General features: G+C 41.7%; 1 protein-coding gene across 2 annotated transcripts; it reads right to left on the minus strand.

Annotated features, from left to right (window-relative positions):
* Positions 1–2,073: 2,073 nt before the first annotated feature.
* rgma (repulsive guidance molecule BMP co-receptor a) lies at positions 2,074–14,261 on the minus strand. Of its 2 annotated transcripts, none has more exons than XM_010734307.3 (4): positions 13,554–14,261; positions 8,330–8,445; positions 6,219–6,733; positions 2,074–4,204 (listed from the first exon to the last, which is right to left on the minus strand). In XM_010734307.3, exons 1-4 carry the CDS (start codon positions 13,565–13,567, stop codon positions 3,500–3,502), a joined length of 1,350 nt encoding a protein of 449 aa, XP_010732609.1. In that variant the 5' UTR covers positions 13,568–14,261; the 3' UTR covers positions 2,074–3,499. The 2 variants fall into 2 exon arrangements, with proteins under 2 accessions (XP_010732609.1, XP_027128785.1); XM_027272984.1 differs by lacking the exon at positions 13,554–14,261 and adding an exon at positions 8,659–8,888.
* Positions 14,262–14,542: the final 281 nt, after the last annotated feature.

The following is a 14,542-nucleotide window of genomic DNA, read 5'->3' on the forward strand; positions in this document are numbered from 1 at the left end:
ACTGGCGACTTGCTCAGGGTGTACCTTGCCTTTCGTCCTAAATCAACTGGGATAGGCTCCAGCCCCACCGTGACACTGATGAGGTTAAGCGGTTACAGATAATGGATGGATGGAATAGCATGTTTTACAATTCGTCAACATAATTATAGCGGAATTATCTTATATATACAAACTTTCTTCTTATGTGTTAAAATTTACTGAAGTATATGGAGCATAATCTACTTTCTTACTCCTTTTTGAACATGTACGATTTAATTTCATTCGCACTGGTTAAGGGAAATTAACAATTGAGTTTGTGCGTGTGCAGGTTTGACTTTTTGTTTTGTTTTTTTGCCTTTTTCCATGTTCTAAATAAAAAAATTAATAATTTTATCATAATCTACAGCGTCTTAATCAGGGTGGTGCAGTGGTCAGCACTGTCTCCTCACAGCAAGACGGTTCAAACCCCTTTGGGGCCCTTTCTGTGGAGTTTGCATGTTCTCTCATGACATTAATAGACCTTTTGTCACAGTGGCCATTTTGACATGACATAGTGAGGTCAATGCAGGTGTTTGCCAATGATACTAATTAAAGGTTCAGTCCCATTTAGTGCAGCTGAGCCTCTCCAACACACACCACAGCAGCACCCTGACTCTGTTTGACCTGAATGGAACAGCACCTTAATTAGTATCATTGGTAACACCTGTGTTTATCTACTATTACATGTGAAAAAGGGTCTATTGGTGACTAATGTGAATTAAAGCCTCTCGTCCATTGTCTGCTGGGATAGGCTCCAGCCCCCCTACAACCCTGATGAGGATAAGCAGTTACAGAAAATGGATGGACGTGTTAATTATCACATGGTGAGCATGCAGCTGTAATGATGCAACACATTTGGTATTGGGTCAGTGCTGGTGGGTAGACATGACTGTAGTCCTTAAATTTGATCATAATATATCAAAGTTATTTTATATAAAACATTTAAGTTGTACTTTTTCGTGAGCAGTCAAAGTGTAGACAGACACACACACACACGCACACACACACACACACACACACACACACTTCTGCTTACGTTCACTACTACGTCTTTACAGCAGGGGGCAGTCAAACACTGTAAATTGTTGCGAGTAAAAAAAAAAAAAACACATGGCGACTCTCAAAAACAGCTCCTGCTGCAGCAACAGCAAATGAGACAAGAAGGGCACATCATTAACAAGACATTTTCTTTTATTCAATAAATAATTTACATTATAAACAGCTGGCGTGTGGCACAACATTTGCTTTACATACAAACACAGTTTGATCTTTCTGGCATTTCCCATTCAGCTGTTATTATCTTTATTTTTATTTTTTTCAATCTTTTGAACCAGTACAAGTCTGACAGAATTTCAAACCAAGTAAGAGCTAAATGAAAAAGAAAACATAAAGTGCTTTAAACTCAAAAACATGAACACCACACAACATGTTCCTACATTCCCTTTCTAGATAAAGGTGGGCTGAATTAATGATGTTTGATTTGTAAGCGAAAAAAGACTGAGTGAGTAGGTTGTATTTAGCATAAAGGTTTTGTTCTGTGGTGTTCATGTTTTTGCAAGAATCCCTTTTCAAATAATTAAAAAAAAAAAATTCACATTCACCAAAACATGTTGTACAAAAACTGGAGTAATAAATTCAAAAAACACAACTGGTAATATACAAATTTAAAACTCAACAACTCACAAAACATATGTACAATCTCACATTAAACGTGTAGAACCATATACTGCAAAAACTCACAATACAAATTACATCTATTAACACAAGATTCGACATTACAATCATTTGTTTGTATGATATTATTTTCGTTGCACCAATGTTATGTTCCAAATAGCAGTAGTAAGGCCTGCCGAATACTTCAGTGTAAAGGATAAATGACCGCAAAACTGTGCCCGAGTAGTAACAGTATCTACAGGGATGACTTACACATTACCAGATACTGCAGCCGAGAGCCAAAGTTCAAATGGAAACCTCTCGTAGCGAGGCGTGCTATCGTGAAATGCAAGAAAAGCAAAAGGTGAGACTGCAAAAACAGAAACAAACGCTGTTTTTTTTTGTGTGTGTGTGTGTCGCTGTAATTTATCTGCAAACCGCAAAATCACCCACAAACACAAGTTATATACAATTTAAGAATCCCCCTAATGTCAACTGTTCAAGACTGAAAGATGAAAATTTCAGTTGCTGGGGAAATGTTGGCACGAGGGCTTGTTCTTTGGCAATGACTTAAGCCATGAAATCACGTCTACAGACATATGCTTATCATTTACGCGCTAAGCCACAGTCAGGTCAGCACACTGGTAGTCTATAAAATGCTAAACCGACTAGAGGTGACGTCTTTACAGCTAGTACTAACAGTAACTACACCACTGAGACTTGAAATGGAGGGTTCAATTCACAAAATGCCATCAAAGAGGTGTCGAGGATCGATCTATATTCTGTAAACACTCTGAGTGCCCTTAACTAAAGGTTGTTCTTTTGCTTTTCCTGGTAGCTACATTCACATTACAGATTTAAAAAATACAAACACTGTCTGATCAACAATGGAGGCTGGATGACACTGAAAATAAGGTACAGATGAAGAGAGATTATTTTATTTTTATCAAATCCCTTTCAGGAGTTGCTACTTGGCTTGTAAAGAGTCCGTTTTAACAGACCGTGGAGCACATCGACGTTTCTGTTTGTGAAATTTTGGGTGCAACATAAAAACATGGGAAGGATTTCTCCCACTGGAGGCTTGTTATCTCATTTCTGGGAACTCCTGCACCCACAAACACACGAAATTAACCACAGACGCTGAATTCTGCACACATATTGTACTAATGTACGCACACACGCACACACACACACATACATAACCTAACAATATGACCCATTAATCTCCACAGCAGACAACTGGAGACGCTGCTCTGACATCCTTTTGGCTGAGTGCTTCCTCCAAAAAGGCTCAAGCTTTTCCAAAGCTGGAAACTAATCAAACATAGAGCTGCTTCTGGCCTTAGGTTAACAAAAGCCCCTGTCAGGTCCTCTCGCTTCGCCACATGAGCCACAGAGAGCTTCACTGGCTTGGCACCAATGAGGGGATCAGGGGGAGGGAGGATCAGCAAACTCCTCTTTCTGCAAAAGATCATCTTGTCCGGCTTCCCATAGGCATGCAGCCCCGGTGAGAATGCAGGATTTAATCCCAGGTGGATATCCTGACCTCTGGAGTGGCTGGGCTCTCTCACCGCTGCTCTCTTCAAAGACCAGTCCTATGAACCAGCTAAATACACGTGATGAGAGGTGGGAGCATGGTGATACTTGCCTTGTCATTACACTGAATGACAACACAACTAAAATGAGACTCAAGGCTGGGATGACCCAACAGGCAAGCCACCGGTCACATCACAGAACCAGAGCAGAAGACAGCAGCCAAAGTACGACACAGCGATGGTACTCTAACACTCATTGACAGATACAACATGAGGATACTCTTGTAACAGGACTATAGATGAACTGTGCAACACTCAATCCACAATAACACAGCCAGGAGGTTGAGGAAGAAGAGTGAAAGTAAATCTTTGCCCCTCTGTGCTGCGTTGCTCATAAAAGCTTCCTCTTCAAAGATGTGGTATCTCTTGCTGTTTGAGTGGAGCATTTTTACATCCTCAAAGGCGTAGTAGGCTGCCATGGTGAAGTTTATATCTCCGGAGGAGAGGAGATCAAACACGCAGGAATGAAAGTACAGGTCCTCCACCGGGAGCCGCTCTTTACACTTGGCCTTGGCAGACTGGTAGGTGAATTCTTGCGCCCCGGTGCCGCTCCTGGTCCTGCCTACGGTTTGGGCCTCAGCCGCTCGAGCCCTGAAGTTCCTGAAGTCGATGAGCTGGTTGGCAGGACAGCCGTGAAGACACAGGTACAAGTCCTGGTTGTCACCTTCCTCCACCGAGTTCACAACTTCCTCCGGCATCCGCACGGCAAAGGTCAGGTAGCGGCCCACCTGCCGGACCACTATGGTTGTTCCAATGTACCTGGCCTGAATCTCCACATGCTGCCCAGGAACCTTCTCCACCACGCGCAGAGTGTTCGCTCCGTGCCGATCCCCTCCATTCTTGGAGCCGTCTGCGAATGCAGCTGGCAGCTCGTCCGTCTCTGCGTGGTACATCTTCTGGTCCACGCATTCCTGGAAATTCTTAAAGATGATTGTCAGCTGCGGGAGGACAGAAAAAGAAGGGAGAAATCTCGTTAACGTCACGCCTGAATGATCATATGTGTTTGCCTTCAAGATTCTCCCAAATGCGAGTGCACACTCGTGAGTTGCTGTGTTTTTCTGGTCACATACAGAATCCATATAAACTGCAGTAAATGTAAACACCAGATTTTTATTTTAAAGGGGAAGTGCTTATGCTTTTGCATTAAGAACAAGTTGGTGCAATATGTGCCATCTACCCCACCACCCCACTTAAGTGTCACATTTCAGCACTGGCTCAACATGGGGGAGGCCAAGGTAAACGCCCTCAAAAAACACGAGTCTCGGCCATGTAAAATCAGGCCTCAGTTTGCAGACACAAAGACGATCCATTCATAGCGCTGAAAAACCTGCCTGTGAACCCCAGAACTATGCTCCAGGGAGTGGCGTCGGGCCAGGACAGAGCGATATACTCTGCAGCTAATTAAGTGAGGCTGGTCAGGACTCTGCAAGCTTGGTTTCATCAGGACACCAATGAGCCATTGTCAGAGCAGCAATACCAGGACAGCCTAGGGACTCTGATGTCTACTCACATGGGACAGAGGGAGTCTAAAGAATACTTATTAGCTCGACAGTTCATCTGTTGCACCAGTGTTGTCTCCCCTCGGCTATGGTTTCCCACCTAAATTAACTTCTGTTTTTGTCTAGAGCTTGAAAACAAACACAAAAAATGCCTGCTATTATCCCTCTCTCAGAATGAGGATGAAAATAACCAGACAGTTGTATTTGCTCTAGCGAGAGCAATGTACCAAACACAGAGCTCTGCTAATGCAGATATTTTACCAGAGGGGCCTTGTTTGCACAGGTGGCATTGGCTGCTGCCTTGTTTTCCCTTTGTCCAGAATCAAGATCTTAAAAAAAAAAAAAAAGAAAAGCTGTCTCATTTGCTTCCAAGAACAGCAACATAAAAATGTCATTACTTTAAAAGCTAAGAAAACCCACGGACGCTTAATAGAGTATCATTAAGAAAGCTTGATTGCAGAAAATTATGCTTTCTACAAATGTGATTAAGGACAAAGTCCTCTTATACTTCAGTTATGATACTCTGCCACTGCCATCTAAACTTTGCTAAATCTGGATCAACTCTGGGTGAATTTGCCAAGTACAAATACTCCTACTTCTTTGTTTTTGACCTCAAGTTCTGCTCAAAGCCATCCAAACTAACCAATGTAGCATTAAACAAAACAACAACAATGAGGAATGCACTGTTGACACAGCTATGAAAGAAAATATCTAATAACGTCGAGACGATATCTACAAGCTTTAATGTGCTCGCCGTGGACTACATTCCAAGTGGGCCAAAAATCAGCCTGAGCCGTCTACTGTTGAAAAGTGAAAATGGAGCCTCATGTTAACATATGACGCAGAGCTGCTGTTATAATACTAACATATCATTTATAAAGCTTATCAAGATCTTTGCAATTGAGCCCGGGCTTGGCTTCTTTATCTGTATTTATGGAGCACATCCAAACACTAACCAGAGTCCACAGTTGGACAGAAAAGCAGCCCCCACAGCAGCTCTCACAATCAAACCACATGAAGAGAAGAGACTTGCACACAAATAAGAACAGCAACATGTACTGATGCAGCGCTGACATTTATGATTCATTCAGCCTCAAAACAGTCAGGAAATACTGAAAAACAACCGTTTCATCTCTCATAGTTTTTGTGATCAGAGATTAATTGACAATTGCTGCTGCATAGTTTAAGAAATATTTCAGGCAGAAATGCCAAATTTTCTTGTTCCAGCTTCTCACGTGTGAGAATGTACTGCTTTTCTGTGATTTATGGGATAGTAAAGTGGATATTTTTGTGGTTTGGACTGTTGCTTGGACCACACAAGACATGAATATGTCATTTAGGCTCTGGGAAAATTATGATTCAACAGATGTATCAATAATTTGGAAGTGATTGTAGCTCTAGTTGATTGACTATTAGCAGGCCATATCAACATGCATACAGAAAGCGTCCGTACCTTGCTTGTGGCGGTGGCCAAAGAACCCGGCACTACAGGGGTGTTGGTCACCTGGACAGACAGGTATTTGTTGTGGATGAGTGGCCAGGCTCCTTCCACTTTACACGTCTGAAAATCGTCACCAAAGGTTCGGAGGTGCGGGTCCCCAAAGAAGCCACAGTGGGTGTAGTTCGGCGGTGCCGTGTTGCGTGGAAGACTGCGCTCATAGTGGCACACTTCTGGGCCATCGGAGCGCTCCTGGCTGTCTGGAGGTGGTGGTGGTGGAGGAGGAAGAGGGGTACGGGCACGTGGTTGGGATGTCGGCCCCTCCTTGGAGCAGTTGTGTTGGCTCATTAGATCCTCTATGCCATGCTGGGCGGAGTGGTACGCCAAGTCACCCCTGCAGGTACGAGCTGTCCGACGTACACAGCTGTTGTACGCTCGCAGCGCCGTGCAAAACTCCTCCTCCGGTCCAGAGTTCGAAGTGGAGGCCCAAAATTCTGAGTTACACTTGAGGATCTTGCACTGCAGACTCACTGTCAGGGAGGAACAAGATACAGTTTGAAAAAAAAAAAAAAGAAAAAAAAGAAGAAGCAAACCAGAAGCCACCACGTCATTTAGAAACATGAAACTGACACAGATAACGCTATTAATACACTTCAGCTCTTCACAGATTTACAAAATACTGAATCTAAACCAAGAATAAAGAAGAACTTCTCCAACAAACATCTATATTACACAAATCTACGCATTTGTATAGTGTTTGGGGGCAAATAGGGAACAAAACCTCATTAGGAGAAAGGAAAAAATCAGGTCTGAACCTCCCTCAGGTCAGCCTGGATATAAGATATTTTTGTAAGTGTACTTCCATGTCACACCCAGTGGCTTTTGGTTTATGTACACTAAAAAATGCCATTCAGGACGTTAATCTACACCTTTGATGATAATAAACACCACTTGGCCCTAGATTGTTTGTCTCTAGCTTTGTTGCCACATCCGGCATGGTCTTTACACAAATGTTCCTCAAACATTTCTTGCGATGCCTCATTGCGACACCATGTTTGACTAGTATTACCTTTGACTAATAAAGCATTTATTTGAATGGGCTGTGAGAAGTTTCACCCAGTGACTCGAGAAAGCAGGAGGAGGCGGTGGTGGTGGAGTGAGGGCGGCATATCGACACTTTGAAGTCACTCCTGAAAGCTTCACCGCAGCACTCTCCAACCCCCACATCACCTCTCCATTTACCACCCATCTGAAAGATGGCAATAAACTAATCTTGATCTCAGCTATCAGTGCTTTATCACCTTGTTGTTGGATGGTAAGTGACTTAAGAGGAAAACGGATAAGCTGCAAGGTGAGCTGAATGAGGTGTCCCCACCGCAACAGACCTAAAGTGAGATTACTATTTAAATGCAAAAAAAAAAAAAAAAGTGGCTTTTTAATGGGAACACTGTTACTGGCGCTTTCAAACTAAAAACTCAAATTAGTTCCCATAATATCTACCAAAATTAAAAAAGGGCTTACTCCAACCAAACTAAAATATTAGGAGCTAATGTGAAATACTGAGGCATGCCCCATCCCCCAAACAAAACATGGGTTGAGGGGGCTGCAGCAGCTCCACAAAAAAAAGAAGAAAAAAAAGAAAAGAGCACTTTGTTTGGGATTTCTCTGATAAAGTAACATTAAAAAAACAGACAAAACTAGTCAAATTTTGCGCTGTAACTTCATGGCATGTCACTTTATAAGCCTGTTGTAATATTTTCCAAACCTTCAACCTTTTCCAGACGTCTGCACACGAGCACTTCGCCTTAAATCTCTCTAATGTGGCAGGTTTTTGTGCGTAATCTGGCGATTTGCTGCCAAATATTTTGGTATTTTTAAATAGCAACTTGCAGATTTCTGCAAGAAATTGCACTTTTTTTTAAATTTGTTTGTTTTTTGAGTCACTTTCGGTCTAAAGCAATATATCTACACAGACCAAATAAGACAACTTTGCTGCCCAAGGTGATGCAAAGTTAAAAGTTAAAGTTATAAACACGTTAAAGTGAGTTATGCTATGGTTAGATCGTTTAATATCGTGTAAAACACACCATTTTTTAAAATAAGTTTAAAAGTTAGTTGAAACTTACCGGCGGGGAAGAGTGAGAGAAACACGGCGAGGACTCTGCACACATCAAGCGCCGAGGGTCTTCCTCTTTTCCCCATAACCATCCATCCAGCTCGGGGTCGCACTTCGCTCCTCTCCCTGGTCAAACCGGATTAAGGGAAGGATAGAGAAGAAGAGTTAGAGCCGCCGAGTCCTCGCTGGGAAAACACACAAAAGTCCATAAAAGAGGTCTGAAGTCTGTCCCGTCTTCTCATCACTACGTGGTAAGACGTTTTTTTATTGTTTTTAGTTTTTCTGTCCTCTCCGGTGCGAGAGCTACCTCAACGGTTCAAACTGAGTTAGTAAGCCGACCTTCCGACGCTCCGTGCGGGGACAATCGGCTGAAAGCAGCCGAGCAATCTCTCTTCCTTTTAGGGAGTGTCGAGAAGGTGCAGCCTCTTGAGGGCCAGCGGACACACTGAACCAATCACGGCCGCCTGTGCTGCCCTTAAACCCCCCTCTCAAAGTTTCAGATTACACCTCAATGTGGAGACTTGTTCGACTGCGATGACTACTACTACTTCTTCTTCTTCGTCTTCACAAACCCACAAAGCGTGGTAGATCACAGCACCGCAGAGGAAAGGTCACAACAATAACCCCACTGTGGACCTGAAGAGGAAAACCTCCACTGAGTTTATTAGAGTAGATTAGTACACAGGAGGAAAACCAAACACAAACAACTGGTTCATTCTTAGGGAGCTGTTTTGATCTGGTTCACCTCTATATCACCACTCACTACCACACTGTGTCATATGTTCATCACCTAAAATGGTGGCTGCAGGCCAAGTTAAGCCCCACAGGCCCACTGCTGTGCAGCCAAACAACAACAAATCTGCATCTGACTATAAAGATATCATATTTATTAGACTCAATGTTGGATAAACTGATGCACAGGACATCAAGATGATTCCCATTTGATCCAACGGTGCAGCCATAAAAACATGAACACCATAAACACCTTAAAATTAGGACAAGCTGTTACAGAAAATACATATTAACAAGGCTGCAACTGTCTTTTACTTATTTACAGTTTCCCAAAGCCAAAGTTTGCTTTATCCAAACTGTCCAAAACCCAAAGGTATTTAGTTTGATGTCATATATGATGAAGAGAAGTATCAAATCCTTGCTTTCACATTTTCCCTCAAAAAATGTCTTCAAATAGTTGCTAGTTTATTTTCTACTCACTGACAAATTGATTAATCACCTGTCGGACATACTCTGTTAGGCGAGGGGGGGGGGGGGTATAAGAAGGCAGAACTGTATTTTAAAGAATTATGGGGGATTTTAACATCCAAGTATCAAATCCACGCTTTTCACAAGGTGCAACTGGGAACTATGTATCAAATCCACGCTTTTCACAAGGTGCAACTGGGAACTATATGGCATGTTTTCCTCAAAAAATGAATGTTTATTGTTGTAAATGAGCTCTATATCACCACTCACTACCATACTGCTTCATCATCTAAAATGGTGGCTACGGGCCAAGTTAAGATGCAGCCAAACAACAACAAATCTGCACGACTATGTTATACTATAGATACCAAATTTCTGAGACTGATGTTGGATGAACTGATGCAAACAACATCAAGATGATTCCCATTTGATCCAATGGTGCAGCCATAAAAACATGAATCATGGCTTTGAATATTTCACGCAATAAAAACATCATTAAAGCCTTAAAATGAGGACAAGCTGTTACATAACATACATATAAACAAGGCTACAACTATCAATTATTTTCTTCATTACTTATTTACAGTTTCCCAAAGCCAAGGTTTGTGCATTTGTTTTATCCAAACTGTTTAAAACTCATCGCTTTTCACAAGGTACAGCTATCAACTATATGGCATGTTTGCCTCAAAAAATGTCTTAGAATAGTTGCAGATTTATTTGCTATTGATTAATCACCTCTCGGATATACTGTCTTGGAAATATAAGAAGGCAGAACTGGATTTTAAAGAGTTATGAGGGAATTTAACATCAAATGACTTCTTCATCTTCACGACCCACAAAGCGTGGCTGTTCACAGCACCACAGAGGAAAGGTCACACCAATAACCTGACTGTGGACCCGAAGAGAAAAACCTCCGCTGAGTTTATTAGATTAGATTAATACAGAGGAGGAAAACCAAACACACACAACTGGTTCATTCTTAGGGAGTTGTAAATAGTCTGCTCATATCACCACTCACTGCCATACTGCATCATATGTAAAATGGTGGCTACAGGCCAAGTTAAGCTCCACAGATCCACTGCTGTGCAAACAACAACAAATCTGCATGACTATGATATACTAAAGATACCAAATATATCAGACTGAATGTTGGCTAAACTGACGCACATGACATCAAGATGATTCCCATTTGATCCAATGGTGCAGCCGTGAAAATTTGAGTCATGGCTTTGAATATGTTACGCAGTAAAAACACCTTAAAATGAGGGCAAGCTGTTACAAAACATGCATATAAACAAGGCTATCAATTATTTTCTATATTACTTACATACAGTTTCCCAAAGCCAAAGTTTGCATGTTTTTCTATCCAAACTGTCCAAAACCCAAAGATATTTAGTTTGATGACATATATGATGAAGAGAAGTATCAAATCCTTGTTTTCACGCAACTATTTGGCATGTTTTCCCTCAAAAAATGTCTTCAAATAGTTGCCAGTTTTTATTTCTACTGATTGACAAATTGATTAATCACCTGTGGGACATACTCTGTTAAGCGACAGCGGTAATATAAGAAGGCAGAACTGGATTTTACTGGTAATTTAACATCCAAAACATACAAGCAAAGAAAGCACATTTAGAATAACCAACTTGGTGTTCAACATGCCTGTAATTATATGATTATAAACTCATCCTCTGGGTTGTTAACTGACCAAAAATTCCCAGAAGAAACACAGAAGAGAACATGAGCTGACACCTACTGCGCTGGATGGAAATATTGATCAGCAAACAACAAAGCATGAGCTCATTAAAACCACAAGGTCTCCCTGTGGTTTAAGTACAGTACATGAGGGAATCACGGACAATACTTAGTTACTTATAAATAAATGCAGGACTTTTACCATTTTCAGGACAACCCATAAGAGGAGTAGGCAGCGAAACCCTCCTCTAAAAAGGCTCAACGCCACCTTTTGCTGCCATTTAAACCAAAATACAACCAGACAGATGGTGCTCAGGTTGTGGCTGGCTGTGTACAGTATTTTTCCATAGCGTGGTGAACGTCTTTGTGATTGCTGTCCCTCTTGCGGATGATGGATATGTTCGTGTACAATGAGGTCTGAGCCTCCACATGTTTTCAACAGGGGTGGCCCTGCGCAGGCTGATTTCCAGCTCTTATTATAAATATATATAGCAAGGCATTCACACCTGAAATGAATGACTGCAGATGAAAGGTATAAGTGATATGTTTAGATAGATTGTGGAATTTTTTTTTTAGCGGTGACAATGTGGATGAAGAAGCAATCACCCTGCATGAAACTGCCCTATAACACTGTCGATATAAGTGCGACTCCATCTGTGCATCGCATATTAAAAATAATGGTGCACGTTCAAAATGTTCACCTGTTGCAGACAAAGGTGGGCGCAACATGTTTGCATATTATCTATTATCATGTTAATATATGCTATGTTTTGACACGGTCTGCCCCTGCTCATATAATCAGTCTATTAATTATTCATTAGTGTCTTGACTGACTGAGAAATCCTTATCTGATTATAATTTTTTAATTGCCTTTTAGGAACAATATGCTAATAGTCATTAAAAGATCTGGTCTTTAATAACAGATATTTAGAGATAGTGTGTGACTGTGTGCATCTGCTACGTGGCAATCCGTCTGTTGAGTTTCCTCATTCTGAATCAGAAATATCGAATTATTCAAATTAGCGTAGAAATGATTAGTCAATTAATAGATCAGTCAACGGAGAAAAATATGGTTTGGCCTCTTATTAAACAGTGGCAGCTTCTCGGATTTAAAGATTCACTGTCTTATATCACTGCAAAATGAAAGTCTTTGGGCTGTTTGTTGCAATCTGAAGACATCAATAATTGTAATCACCATTTTTCGTTACAATTATCTGACATTTTAAAGACATGACTCTTAAATCAGAGTGAAATTCATGAGCTGCAGCTCTAATTGTCATCACAAAAGCTCGTTTTTTATCAGTCTGACTGCGCCACCAGTCAAAATTAGATTACAACCGCCTCCCTTCAACAGTCCTACCTCTCATCAAGTGTTCGCCATTGGTTACATTTGACCATCGGCTGTGTTTTCAATAGTTTTAGTGATTAATCAGCGGATTGAGTTTAACAGGTTTAACATCTCCATGCAGACATGTCAAAGCATCTATAAATTAGGAAAACACCTCCACATGGAGACATCAGACAGATCGTGTGCTCCACGTGCTGTGACAGGTAAAGGTGACATAATATGACAATAAAACATCTCCATAAATCCAGCTTATATTCCATCATGTTTTATGGGTGTTAAGCCTCTGGCATCACCTGTCCAACCTGTCATAAAAAATCCCATCCAGGCGGACACAGTTTTGACATTTTCACCTCCTAAATATGCCACAAAGTCAGTAATCATTACACCTCTTTTGTGCAGTGTCACAATATGTGTAGTAAACCTACATTTCTTCACAGATAGATAGATAGAGAGAGGTCTGATCCTCTCATCCAACAGATGGCGCTTGTTATGAGCTCTGATATGAAACCTCAAATCATGACACACAAACGCACATGGCATTACGAGGACAACCAAACCTGTCATTACATCTGAGCTTTATGGACAGCTCAGCTATTGGTGTAATTACAGCTGTCATGCAATTAGGATTTTTCTTTTCTTTTTTTTTTTTTTTAAAGGTGACAATCTGCAGCCAGCAGGCGCATTTGTCCTGTTGCACCGCTCTGGAGAAGATCATCCTTTATATCCCATGTCATATAGAAGTAGCTCTGCCCTAATAAACGCTGATAATTATGAGAAATAAAAACAGCGCTGCTGCAGGATGTCACACACTAATCTTCAATTTTTTTAGCAGCAAGGAATGGATCATGTTTGTGATAGATGGTTGGAAAACAGACACAAACCCAGCAAAGCAAAGCTGAAACTGACAAGTCGCCCTGCCCTGCGTGAAATAAACTCACACAATGTTCATAAAAAAAAAAACAAAATTCAAAATAAGTCTCCACAAACCGACCTTGGCGACTGCATCGAGCTCTCCGCGACTCTGGAGTTCTGCAGGAACCCGGAGGAGGAGGTGGTGGAGGAGGAGGAGGAGGAGGACAGCGAACAGGAGCAAAGAGGGAAGCCTAAAAAATATCTCCCCCCTTCTTCTTCTTCTTCTTCTTCTTCTTCTTTCTCTTCTTCTTCTTCTTTAAAACAACTCGTCCCGTGTTGTCACAGTAATCCCCAAATCAAACCCACTCAGCCGCTTTCTGAGCGTAAAATCCGCCGATGCGTGCATGATGTCCTCCGATCTGAGTGAAATCAAAGTGCCCTTTATTTTTTTAAGTTTGGATTCATTTAAACAGCCGAAGGGAAGGAGAAGAAGAAGGAGGAGGAGGAGGAGAGGAGTGAGGACTCAGATCTCTTCAGCCATTGCTTAACTCATTTGATTATCAAGTCGATCGGAAAGGAGACATTATGATAGATCAAGTCCAGTAATTGCCCTCATCCGCGCGGTGAATCCGGATTGTTAGTTATGGTCGACGGCGTAGTTGAGGGGGGGAAAAAAATAAGCCCTGAGGGCAAAGCTGCTGCTGCCGCTGCGTACGGCCCGATCCGCTGTCTGGATGTTGTGAAATGGCTAGTTAGAAAGTGTGAGAGAGACAATGATCGCCTCTGCATGACGCCGCTGGGAGCCCCCCACATCTCAGCTGTGCTGTGTGAACCCCCTTCCACTCAGAGGAGACAGGAGTCCTCACATTAGTTCGCAGCTGCATTAAAAAAAAAACAAGCCTTTTTTCTTTTTTTCTTCTTAAATCTAGTTGTGCAGTGTCAAATCAAGTGGAACTATATGCATGTATTGTTAAATGTCATTCTCATGATAGACAGTGAGGATATGTGCCCACCACCAGAAAGAGTTTTTACTTCATGCACACATTGTTTTATTAACTGATTTCCAATAAATGCACCCAAGGTTTAGACGTGCACCCTCACCATATCACCTTTAGCTGTACCTCATCT

The sequence above is a fragment of the Larimichthys crocea genome, chromosome XXI (assembly GCF_000972845.2).
Source record: "Larimichthys crocea isolate SSNF chromosome XXI, L_crocea_2.0, whole genome shotgun sequence".
NCBI classification, from domain to species: Eukaryota; Metazoa; Chordata; class Actinopteri; family Sciaenidae; genus Larimichthys; species Larimichthys crocea.

Coding starts and splice junctions, on each gene's coding strand:
- rgma (XM_010734307.3), bottom strand. Junction 6,734..8,329: donor TCTCTCACTCTTCCCCGCCG/GTAAGTTTCAAC, acceptor CCTCCCTGACAG/TGAGTCTGCAGTGCAAGATC. Junction 4,205..6,218: donor TGGCCACCGCCACAAGCAAG/GTACGGACGCTT, acceptor GTCCTCCCGCAG/CTGACAATCATCTTTAAGAA.